Source organism: Phascolarctos cinereus, unplaced genomic scaffold (assembly GCF_003287225.1).
Source record: "Phascolarctos cinereus isolate Bilbo 61053 unplaced genomic scaffold, phaCin_HiC Scaffold_8;HRSCAF=390, whole genome shotgun sequence".
Classification (NCBI taxonomy): Eukaryota; Metazoa; Chordata; class Mammalia; order Diprotodontia; family Phascolarctidae; genus Phascolarctos; species Phascolarctos cinereus.
In genome coordinates this window covers 4,352,533-4,365,194 of record NW_027556291.1, presented here as the reverse complement: position 1 = coordinate 4,365,194, position 12,662 = coordinate 4,352,533, and the positions used below count along the sequence as shown (strand labels likewise).

The window sequence follows — 12,662 nt, the reverse complement described above, 5'->3', positions numbered from 1 at the left end:
ACGCCACAGACTGGTTGCCTCAGAGGACTTTCTGGGAAGCAGAGCCCAAGCAGACTCAACCAAACCAGTGTTTTGCCACAGAGTTCTCCGCCCCCACTCTGAGCCTGTGGGCTTTTTGGGGTGGAGTGGAAAGTATCTACTCCTGCTACCACTGAGAAGAGAAGCCAGCTCGTTTAAACTAGAGGGTGCTGAAGAAAAATCTGTGAGCGTCTGTGTTCTCCAGCAGGGAGGATAGAAGCTTCCCCTCCAGCCCGGTGTCAGCCATCACACCAAAAGCCCTTGAGCAGAACTAAAGGATGCTTCTGCTGGCCTGGACTTCTCTTCTGTTTGCTATCTGGTCATATCCTTTGGTCATTTTGTTCTTCATTATTTCGTGCAAGTCTTTCCAGGTGTTTCTGAAGTCCACCTGCTCATCATTTCTCATAGCACAATAGTATTCCATGACATTCATATACCACAACTTGCTCAGCCATTCCCCAATGGATGGGCATCCCCTCCATTTCCAATTCTTGGCCACCACAAAGAGAGCTGCTCTAAATATTTTAGAACACAGAGGTTCTTTTTCTTTTCCCCCAATCATCTTTGGAAACAGACCTAGTAGTGGTATTGCTGGGTCAAAGGGCACAGGTCATTTATTAACTCTTTGGGCATAATTCCAGATTATCTCCAGAATGGTTAGATCAGTTCACAATTCTTTTGGGAGCTGGTTCTTAATCTTGGGCATTTGGGTCAGTCCTCTGTGGATTCTGGATGTGGAACTTCTAGTAAGTATTTGATATGAAGACTCTCTTTGTCACCTTCCACCCCCCCCCCAAAATAAAAACAGATGATGTGGGACTAGATAGCTAAGGGAGGGAGAAATGGATGGGTTTAAGTACACGTGACCACTTAAATCTCATAAAGCCAAGGGATGTTTCTCAAGTACCAGGCCAATGATGAAGATGAGCAAAGGTAGAGCCCTTGAAGGAGCTTAGAACACACAGAGCCGGCTTAGATTCTCATAATCTAGCCACTGCTCAGATTCCTAAAATCTAACCACTGCTGGGATTCTTAAAATCTAGCCACTGCTTAGATTCTTATAATCTAGCCAATAAGACTCCTTAAGAGTCTGCCCAATAGGATGGATATTCTAATAAACCTTGTCCTTGGCTGAAAGAAGGCTTGGGTCGAATTCTTTTAGACAGGACCCACATGTTGTGATATTGGGGTCCCAGCCCCGCTGAACTGTAAACCGTATCAAGACCACTATGGAAGCACTGAAAACTTGCTACAGTATTCCAGCCTATCCCTGAGATTCTAGAATAACATAATACTCAATAACCTGACAAAGCAGCATTGGTACCAGCCCAGACCTTACCTCTAGGTGTGTCCTAGAGTCCTTCTCTAACATGAAGCCCAAAATCAGGAAATAAACTGAAAGAATGGGCAAATAACGACGACGACAACAACAACACCAGAAAGAAGAAGGTCATAAGCTGTTTGGGTGGCAGGGATTCTCAAGACACAAATACAGAAGAAAAGAATGACTCCAGAACATCTACAAGCAATGCCTCAGGGAAAAACATAGCTCAGGCACTAACTCGACCAGAATTCCTGGAAAATACGAAGCAAAAGTTAATAAAAAGAGCTTTAAATTGTCTTCATTAATGGAATGAAAGTGTTTAGAGGGGAAAATGGGAAAGAAATGAGAGCCATGGAAGAAGGAACTAGACTTGAATCACAAATTACAAAACCTTTCCCAAGCAACAAACTCCCTAAAAATGAAAATGGGCCAAAAAGAGGCCAATGACTCCATGAGGCAACAAGAATACTAAAACAAAAGTAAAAGGCTAGAAAAATTAGAAGAAAATGTAAGGCATCTCATAGCAAAGACAGCTGACTTGAAAAACAGATCCAGGGGAGAAAGATTGAGAGTCATTGGTCTATCTGAAGGCCAGGGCCAAAAACTTCTTAAGATCTTTTAGAACTAAAGGGCAGAGTGGAAGCAAAAAGAATCTATCAGACATCTCTTGAAAGAAAACCCAAAATGAAAACTCCCAGGAATATCATAGCCAAAATCCAGAGCTTCCAGATCAAAGAAAAAATGCTGCAAGCAACCAGAAAGAAAGAATTCAAATAGTGAGGAGCCACAGTCAGGATCACACATGATTCAGCAGCTACTATGATAAAGGAGTGGAGAACTTGGAATATGATATTCCAGTAGGCAAAGAATATGAGCCTATAGCCAAGAATAACTTATCTAGAAAAACTGAATATAATACCACAGGAGAAAAAATGGATTTTTAAAGAAATAGAGGACTTCCAAGCATTCCTGATGAAAACAATAGAGCTGTGGGGAAACAAATTCTAACACAAAAGTGAAGAGGAACATAAGAAGGTTAAGACATGAATGAACAATGCTAAAGGACTAAAGAATAAACTGCTGCTTACATTCAAATGTAATCATTTGACACAGCATCCCCTCTTTAATCCTGTCATTATCAGGATCATTAGAGGGAGTCCAATTAAACAGAGCCTGGGAGTGGTTATGTTACATCTTGATGATCTTGATAAGAGAATGGAAAGGGGGTGGGGCTGGAGGTAGGGAAGAACACCCTTGGGGGGGATGGGGGGGAAAGGAAGGTTAGGGAAAGTTATCTCATATAATCAGGGTACACAAGTAGACATGCATATAAAAAAAGAAGGAAGGGTGGGAGGGGCAGGTGGCTCTTGAACCACATTCATCTGAACTGATCAAAAGAAGGAATACATATTAACTTACAGTTGAGTAGAGAAATACATTCCATTTAATAGGGAAATTGTAGGAGAAAGTAAGAAGGGGAAAAAAGAGGGAGAAAAAAAAAAAAGAACACACAGAGCCTCCAGCAACAGGGGCTCCTGGCCTGGTGTCTTTAAGCAGACCACCTAACTTGTGTGCACCCCAGAGCCACTCTGACCCTCACAGCACTGCAGGGAAATGGAGCCAGACTTAGAGTCAGGAAGACCTCCAGTTGGGGAAGTTGAGGCCTGGCCTGTGGTCAGATAGTGCCTACTGCTCTGCTGACCCATACTGGTCTGGTACCTCAGAAGGCAAAGAATACCTACCCACCACAGTCCCAGAGGTTCAGAACCAGATTTCCCAGAAATCGAACATGAGAATGTTCCACATCAACTGGAAAAGAAGTAGAAGAGAATTAGAATCATTGCAAGAAAAGGTAGACATTCTGCCAAGGACAGGATTGATCTCCAATGGCACAGAGGGGAGCCTGCCTTCGGGAAGCCCAAGCAGAATGTGTGCTAGCACAGAGCCAGGGCCCCACCACAAACTCTGTATGTTTCCCAAGCCTCAGGCTAGCCTAGAGTAGGGCCCTCCCCCCACCTGGCTGGCCACCAAGAATCACCAGGACTGTGTGCCTGTGAACGCGTGAGCGTGTGTGTGTGTGTGTGTGTGTGTGTGTGTGTGTGTGTGTGTGTGTGTGTGTGCATGTGCGCATGCATGCATGTTGTGCCAAAGATTTCACATCTATGATGTCCCTTGAGTGTCACAACAACCCTATGAGCAAGGCACCACAGGCATCAATCTTACAGATGAAATTAAGACACAGAGGAGGAAGTGCCTTGCCCTGATCACACAGTGCTGGAGGGAGGATTTGAACCCAGGTCTTCCTGAGTTTGAGCTCAGTCAGCATTTTTCATGCTTGAGGCCAGAGGAGTAGGATTTCCAACCAGAGAGTGTGAGTCAGCACAAAGGAAGAATCCCAAGATCCTAGGCGAGTCAGAGGCAGGATCAGAAGCTCGGTGTCCTTGTTCCCCCTTGGAGCTCGAACACTCTCGCTCCCTGCTGCCATCGCCAGACTCTCCCTCCACCCCCACACGTAAGCAGTCGTTCCTTGGAGGGTCACAGCAGTTCAGAGCCCACAGGCCGTCAGCCAGCCTCTGAGCTCTTGGTCAGTCCTCTTCCTCCCTCAATGAGTTCTTGGCCCGGTTCCCCACCCTTCTCTCCTTCACCCGCACGTACTGATGCCCGCTCCAGCATGCTCATTATCCATGTCCTCAACCTACTTCTTTCCCTCGGCCTCCTGCTCTGGCCTCCTGCTCTGGCCTGCTGCAGAGAAGGTCACAGGCTTGATCTGGGCAGCAGCCACCAGTGGCCCCCCCTCCGTGTTCCTCAGCCCGGGGATTCTGAACCTTTTGCTGTTGCAGACTCCTGCAAGTTCTCTGCTGAAGTCTAAGGCCCACCTTCTCAGGAGAATGGTTTGACATGCCTCCAATCCAATCTGGGGGACTCCCAAGGACACCAGTTCTACGGCCGCCCCTGCCGCTGCCACTCAGCACTTCTGTCCGCCTAAGCTCTATCCTGGTTCCCCTCCCATCTCTGGTGGTTTCTTCTCAATCTCCTTTACTGGGTCCTCAGCCAAGGCACTGGCCTGGGTTTTGCTCTTGACCTTCTCCTCTTTTCCCTCTCTACTGCCTGACTCGGGGATCTCCTCAACTCCCATGGGCCCAGTTACTGTTCCTATACCACTGACTCCTCAGTACATGGAGGGCCACATCTAGCCAGACCTTATTCCTCTCCTGAGCTCCAGCCTCATGTCACTACCTGCCTTTTGGACATCTCAAGTTGGATGTCCTGCGAACATCTGAAACTGAACCCCAATCCCTTCCCTCTTCCCAATTTTCCTATTATTTCCTTTTTTCCCTGTCAAGGGTCCTAGCATCCTTCCAGCCACCCAGGCTTGTCAAATCCTTACCGCCTGCCCCCCCACCCCGGCCCCCGCCGCATCCCCTCATTTCCCCTTCCCATCTCCGCTCCCGCTGCAGCTGCCTGGCAGGCCCTCATCACCTTACCCCCGGCCCACTGCAGCAGCCTTCTGGTTGCTCTCCCTGTCTTAGTCTCTCTCCACTCCAACCTACCCTCCATTTGGCGGACAAAGTGATTGTCCTACAGTACCCACTACTCTATAAATTCTAGCAGCTCCCTATCGCCTTCAAGATGAAATATCAAATGCTCTCTTTGGCATGAGAAGCCTTTCAAAACTCGGCCCCTTCTTCTGCCTTTGTGCCGGTGGGCCCTCCTCGCCTCTGCCTTGGGGCTTCCCTGGCTGCCCTCAAGACTCAGTTCTAATGTCACCTTCTATAAGAGGCCTTCTCCTGCCCACCCCGCACCTCCCTCTGGACATTAGTTTCCACTTACTCTACGTATTTCTTGCACACACATGCTTGTTTACGTGTCTCTCCCCTCCCCACCCCTGAATGTGAGATCCTCGCTGGCAGAGCCAGGTTTTTGCCTTTCTTTGCATCCCCAGCGCTTAGCACAGTACCTAATGCATAGGCTGCCTTGACTCCAATCTACCCTCGACTGCCAAAGTGACCTTTCTAAAGCACAGTTCTCGAGTTGATTTTGACCCCCAAGATCATTAAATACAAGCTGCTGCGGTTGGCATTCGAAGCCCTTCATAACCTAGCCCCCTCCCCCCTTGCCAGTCTTCTCACTCCTTCCGGGGGCCATCTCCAGTCATCCTGATCGCTACCTGGCCACTGGACCCAGAGGGCTCCAGGAGGAGAAAGTGAGGCTGGTGCCCTTGCACCGCCCTCCCTCACTGCAATCCTATTCACCTTCGAGTCATGGCATCACCTCCCTGATGTCATGGGCCTTTTGAGAATGAAGGACAAACAACAGTGTTACATCTTCCTCTCGTCCATATTCTACCGGCTCAAGCTCCAGCAGCTGCTCCCTCATTTCTCCTTGTGCAGAACACTCCATGTCCCGGCTGTTTGCCTCCCAGGGTCATATTAGTAAAGCTCTTAGCATGGTTCCCTGGGCAGGGCAGGCGCTTAATAAATGCCGGTTTCCTTCTTTTTTTTTCCTTTCAGCCAAGGATGGATTATACTTACCAAAGTTGGAAAAATAAACTTGTCTGAATACCTAAGCCTCAGACAAAGAGAATTAAACTCTCTGCAAACAGAAGGGGAGGGAGAAAACTGTCTAGTCTCTAACCCAGATTTCCAATAGCAGCAGAAGCAGCAGGATTTGAATTTGGATCTTCCTGACTTCAGGGCCAGCCCTGGTTCTCTTACATGAAAGTACCTCTCCTCATCAAACTGCCAGGAGAGAGGCCAGAACAACATTCAGCTGCAGCCTGGACGGGATGACCCCTGATTTTTCTTTCAGCTTTCAGATTCAATGTGATATGTGAAAACCCTTTGTGAGAAAGTCTAGAAAACCATTCTAGAGGCTTACGAAGGACTAAAAAGGCCAGGGGTGGGTGCTCCAAGGAATGGGGCCTACCCTGAGTACCAAAGCACCTCCTTGCCTCAAGACAGCCACTGGCCTCCAGGCTTTTACCAGGGAATGAAACCAGAAAGAAAGTATCTGAGGAAAAAGGCTGCCTGGCCAGGAGAGAATCTTCAGGCTGATCAATGTATCAGTAGCATAGGGCCATGGTTACATGGTAACAAGGTTGCCCAAGGGCTAGGGTTAGCTTGACTAAGAAGTATCTTCCCAGAGCTTGGTGGATACAAGTTATCCAAGCTGAAACACACAGACCCTGGGGTGGGGGAAGAGACCATCAGCGGTACCATCCTGTCCCCTGGCCCACCAGCTCCACTAGAAACTCTGCCAAGTAGCAGCTCCTCTTGGAGATGTGGGAGGGGCCGTTTTCTGCAGCTATCTGGTTCACTAAGGAAACAGGCCTGTGTTTTGAAGAAAGAGGCCTCCAAAAACACATGCCAAAAATCAAAGGCCAACTGGTGAAATCGTGTTTCTGGGGGCTGTTTTTGAAAGCTGTGGTTTCAGGATTGGAGGCAAAGAGGAAGGAACTTACTCGTGGCACCAAGGCGGCGGGTGTCTCGCGCGATATAATTTGCAAAGATGATCGATCTCATGCTGGTCTTGCCAGATCCACTCTTCCCCATCAACAGCACCTGTTTAATAAGAGCGTTCACTTAAAGGGACCTACAAATGCAGGCACCCCTGTTTCTCTCCCATTGCATAGTTTATTGAAATGATGCCCATAATCAGTAGCCAGCTACACTGGTGTATGAGTAGCAGCACTGATGCCACACTGCCAAGGTGGACGCCTGGAATTCTGTCACTGTCCTCGTCCCATACCACGTTGGGGAAAAAAAAAAGCTCATTTCTTCAGTCTTCAATCTATACAGAACCACTGTACTAAGCAGTGTAGAGAAAACCTTCCCTGAAAGAGAAGCCCTGGGACCTCGCAGTCAAAGGCCAACGCAAGGGATGCAAGATGAACTAACAGAGCAGAGCTATCACCACAGGGCTTCCTGCTTCCCCCTTCACCTTCCTGTCCCTGTAGAACTTCCAATTCTGATAAAGCTGGGACATCAGGACAGGTGGCAGGCTCCGGAAACAAAGCACAAACAAGTTCCAACTGTCTTAGAGGACTTCCTTTTGAACCCACGTAAAATCTCCGGCAGGACAACAGGCTTCCCAATGAGCTGGGTCATTAAGAGCTACAGCACTGTCTGTGCCCTCTGGCTCGGTGACTCCACCAGCCATGGCGAAAAGAGATTTGAGAAAGAGACTGGTTGTTTGAGAGAGAGAGAGACAGAGAGTGAGACAGAGACAGAATTAAATAACAACAAAAGAGAGAGAGAAATTGCTGCTCTGTCTTCCCTGGACATCCCTAAGATAAAATGCCTGGAGTTTCACCAGCATCCATGATCACGAAAACATCAACCAGACCACTTAAGCAACCGAGGTAAAACCCAACCATCCCTTTTTTATGCAGAAGGAGAAAAAGAAAGAATGATGAAGGCTCCTTGAGGTCAGCATCTCTCCTTCCCACCAGCACGCAGAAAAATGCTTCACCTGTCGTCACCTAAGAAACACCCCATGGACTGCACAGACCGTTGACCTTGGCTGATATAATCCTTGGCTTTGCTGACCTGGCTTTTTTTCATACTTTTTAAAAATTCCTCATAACGTGGTATGATTCTCTGGGCAGGCAAAGGGGAGTGATGCAGTTGGAAATGAAGGAGATGTAAACAAAAGACAGCAGCAAAGCTTTTCTTCTTTTCAAAGAAATGTAACAGAATAGTAAAAGAAATCTAGTTGACTTGCGAAAAGTGAGGACAGAGACCAACACAAGGCCACCATCCTCCAGACCTCTCCACATCTTCTCACCTGGGTTCTCAATCTAATACACAACAATAAACTGAGATGAAATCCACGGTGAAAGGATTGGAGCACAACCAAATGGCACAAGGAAGCCGGCTGAGAGTTTCAGATTGGAACCAAACATGATCCTTAGACCTGACTGGCCCATGGCCTGCCTTCAGAGCCAAGTGAGCTACCTGGTACTAGAAAGACACCAGAGAGAAAGAATAGATGCCCCTAAGCCCTTCCCCCTCACTCTACAAAATTCGGGTGGAAAAGGGCCTGGAGATGACTGACCTCTAAGCTCCCTGCACCCAGGGGCAGTGCAAAGGGCTGAATTTAGAAGCAGAAAAACTAGCTCTTCTACTTACCACTAGGATAGCATGAGACCCATTACTTCCCCAATCTGGGACTCAGTTTCCCAATTTGCACAACTGGAGAGTGGGACACTAAGGTCCTATCCACATGTAAATATACAATCTTATGACCTTGCTTTTGATATCAAGGAATTATAAATACCAAATGCAAAATAAAGACTTTCTAGTTGTAAATATTGGGAGAGGAATGATAAAAATTGCATCAGACATTCAAGGAATTCAGCCTATAAGTCAATCCAATAGAGGAAATTGTCCCAACAGAAGGAAGAAGGCCCTTTCTGAGGAGCAGGTTGAGGAAAGGCCAGGGATGGTTTGGTTTAGTTTGGGATTTTTTCCCTAAATCACAAATAACCATGCCCAAGTTGTCTATGAAAGAGAGACCTTGTACATTTCCCCCCTTAAGTAAAATTTACAAGGAAGAAACATTTCCCTTCAAGTTTTACCTACTGGGAAAATGGTGAAGGTGTTTTATTTTGAAATCCTGTGACTCAAGACTCAGAATTTAGTCAGAGCTGCTTCACTGGCCACAGAGCGCAGCTGAGCTGGATCAACCTTCATCCCATGCTTTACCGCACTTTCTCAAGGTGACTGGAATGGCCCTCATCAGCCTCAGGAAGAGGCCCTTTCACTGTGCCTGCCTCCAAGAGATAGCAGCCCCACTCCTGCCAGGGAGGCAGGGCTGGACTCATGTGGGGGAATTGGTTTTGCTTGACTATGCATGTATATTACAGGGGTTTTCTTTTTCTTTTTTTTGGGGGGGTGAGGGAAGGGGTGGAAGAGAGGAAAAATAAACACCTGATGACTGAAAGCAAATTGAACTAAAAACTTTTTCAAGGGCCTCCCCACTAGTATTGCAGTAGGACTCTAGTGGAGAACTTAGTAAAAATGTCTTTAAAATACCCTACCACATACAAGCATATTTCCTTAAAAGTAAAACCCTTAAGAAACTCAAGAATGACCAGCAGTCACTACACGTGCATAAATTCCAGTCCAACATGTATTAAAGACCTATGTGCAATCCAATCCAACATCCATATTAACCACGTTGTATGCAAGACTGGCCTTGACCTAGCCAGGACACAAAGACAGAAACAATCCAGTCTGTTTTCAAGGAGCTCCATGCTAGGATGAAAAGTATTCAGAGATAAGGATACAAAAAGTATTTTCTGGATAGGGAGACTTATAACAAGTTGGGGTGGGGATAGTGGGAGGAAGAGGAGGAGGAGGAGGAGGATCAGCAAGGCCTCTCATAGGAGGAGCCACTTGGCTGAGTCTTAAAGGGAAGGGTAAGGATCCCAAGAGGCAGCCAAACTGGACAAGGAAGGCAGAAGGTCATGGATGGGGACTAGCCAGAGATTCAGGAGGAAGAGGAGATCAGGCTAGAAAGGTCAGCTGGAGCCAGATTTGGAAGAACGTGGAGGAAACAGGGGCATACTCAGGCCTGGGCTATGACAAGCCTTCAGTCCCTGGCCCAAATGTTTCAGAACTTTAGCCTTCATGCACAGTTGCTTTTTGATGGTGTCAGGATGCTTACCTTTTTCTTCATGGCTGTGATTGGCATCACCCACCTGTAGAATTAAAAAGAAAGAGTATCCATGGGCCAATGACAACTAATACAATTTCCAATTAGTACAAAATTGGAAAGGGGTCTAGCTAACATAGAATCTGAGTGTTACATGTTGGCTCTGTTGGCTTAAACTCAATCTCCTTTGGTCTCCCTCCTCCCAACAGGGTCTTTGCTATTCAGCCACCAAACTACTCATCCTAGGACAGCTGAAGAGACTGGGGACTTAGAGGATCAGCTGCTGGACTCGGCACCTGGAAGAGCTGGATTCAAATCCTGCTTCTGGCCATTATTGGGTATTTGACTCTGGGTAAATTACTGAACCCTATCTTCCTAATCTGTAAATCGGGGATGATGGAATCTCCCTCACAGGGTCCCAGGAGGGTTGAATGAATGAAGACAAGTGTTTTGTAAACCTTAAAGTGCCACATAAATGAGAAATGTTTATTACAAACCATGGGACACACACAGACACACACACTCTCTCTCTCCAGCTGGAGCTGTAATTCTATTAGCATGAGAAATTTAGGATGTTCTTCCAGAAAGTTGCCTCTGGGGCACTGAGAGGTTGAGAGCAAGGCAGCTGCCTTCAGGAGCAAGACTTTGAACCTAGATCTACCTAATTCCAAGGGCAGTAAACCATGCTGCTTCCCACGAACAACCTGGCATGTGTCTGCTTTCACTTAGCGACAAAAAAGAGGCTGTTCCACTCTAATGCCCTCAACAGTGCACTTTCCCCATCATCCTGGAAGGGTGAGATAAGGAGCCTAATTTATAAACAAGTGGAATCGATTTCATGCCCTTAATGTACGCCTTTTACCCCCGACTCAGGCCTCACTGGAATAGCGCAAGAGGGAGGCTGCCGGCCCCCGCACCGCACCTCTCCTCTGCTGGGAGCTGGATTATTACATTGTAACCAGAATGGATCTGTTTCCCAGCCGAGTGCTGAAGGGACTGCTCCCTGCCGGGGTGGGGGGGGGAAGGGGCTAGCTCTGTTACCTGCGCCAGCCGAGAGTTCCTCCAGTGACAATTACTGACCTCGGGCTCTCTATTAGGCCGCTGGATCGGCTCGATCAGACCCAGACCCGGACCCCGACTCCAGCCCCAGCCCCGCCCTGGCCCCGGCGCCGGCCCACCCACCCGCCAGCCCCGGACCCCTCCCATCCCCTTACGCAGACCCTGTGGCCCCCAGCAGGTAGGCCGGAGCGCCCCATCGGCCGAAGTCGCGGCCCCATCCTCCAGAGGCCGGCCCGATGGGAGGGAGCGGAGGAAGCAGGGGTAGCGGTGGGAAGGGGACTGGGGCCAGGGCCGGGCGAGGGACCGGCCGGGGAGGGGACGCGGGCGGTGGCAGGAGCGGGGACGAGCTGTCTCCCCGGGCCCGGGCCCCGAGCCGGCCGGCCAGGGCGCTCCACGGCAGGTCGGCCAGGGACGGGACCGGCACCGGCACCCGCACCGGCACCGGCACCGGCACCGGCACGGGCGGCGGCGGCGGAGGCGGAGGGGCGGCAGGGGCCCGAGCCAGGGCCGGGGCCGGGGGGCCGAGGCCAGGGCCGGGGCCGGGGCCGGGGCCCGGGCCGAGGCCGGGGCGGGGGGCGGCTTTGGGGGAGAGCGGTGGGGGAGCGGTGACGGGCGGGGACCGGAAGCAGGGGCCTCTGACCTGCCACTACCGGCTCGGAGGGCCGCGAGCGGCCGCGTCTGCCAGGGCCCGCGCCCCCCGGGACGGTGGCCGCGCGCGCCTCGCGACGCCAACGGCTACGGCTACGGCTACAGCTGGGGAGGCAGCGGCGGCGCCGGCGGCGGCGGCCGGGGTCACGTGAGGAGCAGGCGGGGACCCCCCCGGGGCCCCCGTCACGTGACCGGAGCCCCGGAACCCCGTACCATAGAGTGTGCATGGGGAAGGCCAGAGTGTCGCCGTCGGCTTCGCTATCCCCGTCCCCGACACAGTCACCGCCTCCGCCTCCTCCTCCTCCTCCTCCTTCTTCTCCGCCTCCTCCTCCTGATCCGCCTCCTCCTCCTCCGCTGCTGGTGCTACCGCTGCCATCGGCCCCTTCCCGCAGCAGCAGGCCGCAGCCTCCGGCGCCCCCCGTGCCCGTACCCCCCGTGCCCCCCGTGCCCGTGCTCCCCGAGCCCCCGCCGGCGCTGGGAGCAGTATCGCCGCTGCCGTCCCCGCTGTCCCCGCCGCCGCCCTCGTCGGCGCTCAGCTCGGGGGCCGCCAGTTGGCCCTTAAGGTAGCGGCGGCTCCGCGCTGCCTCAGCTGGCCCCGCCCCCATGGCCCCGGTGGTGGCGGCGGCGCTGCTGCTGCTGCTGCTCCTCCGGCTGCGGCTGCTGCGGCTGCGGCTGGGGCTGGGGCTGCTGCTGCTGCCCAGGCTCCCGCCGCCGCCGCCCCCTCTGCTGCTGCTGCAGCTGCCGCCGCTGCTGCTGCTTCCCGGAGCTCCCGCCGCCGCTGCCCCTGCCCCGGCCGCGCCCGCTCGTAGCTGCTGCTGCTGCTGCTGCTGCTGCTGCTGAGGCTGCTGCTGTGGCGGCGGCTGCGGCGGCTGCTGCTGCTGCTGCTGCTGCTGCTGCTGAGGCTGCTGTTGTGGCGGCGGCTGCGGCGGCTGCTGCTGCTGCTGCAGTCCCCGAA

At 51.2% G+C, this 12,662-nt stretch overlaps 1 protein-coding gene across 3 annotated transcripts in view; it reads right to left on the bottom strand.

Moving 5' to 3' along the window:
* The window catches only part of LOC110202682 (ras-related GTP-binding protein A), a 31,764-nt gene extending 19,376 nt beyond the window's left edge, over nucleotides 1-12,388 (bottom strand). Inside the window, exons 1-4 of one of the 3 annotated variants that reach the window (XM_020978942.2) lie at nucleotides 11,921-12,388; nucleotides 10,013-10,046; nucleotides 6,804-6,903; nucleotides 3,085-3,151 (exon numbers count right to left, since the gene is read on the bottom strand). In XM_020978942.2, the coding sequence (XP_020834601.2) occupies nucleotides 3,085-3,151; nucleotides 6,804-6,903; nucleotides 10,013-10,046; nucleotides 11,921-12,312 (593 nt within the window). In that variant the 5' untranslated portion in view covers nucleotides 12,313-12,388. Of the gene's footprint in view, nucleotides 1-3,084; nucleotides 3,152-6,803; nucleotides 6,904-10,012; nucleotides 10,047-11,220; nucleotides 11,293-11,699; nucleotides 11,869-11,920 lie in introns of those variants that run through there. The other 2 variants (XM_020978943.2, XM_020978946.2) reach the window with 2 other exon arrangements.
* Between the last annotated feature and the right edge of the window lie 274 nt (nucleotides 12,389-12,662).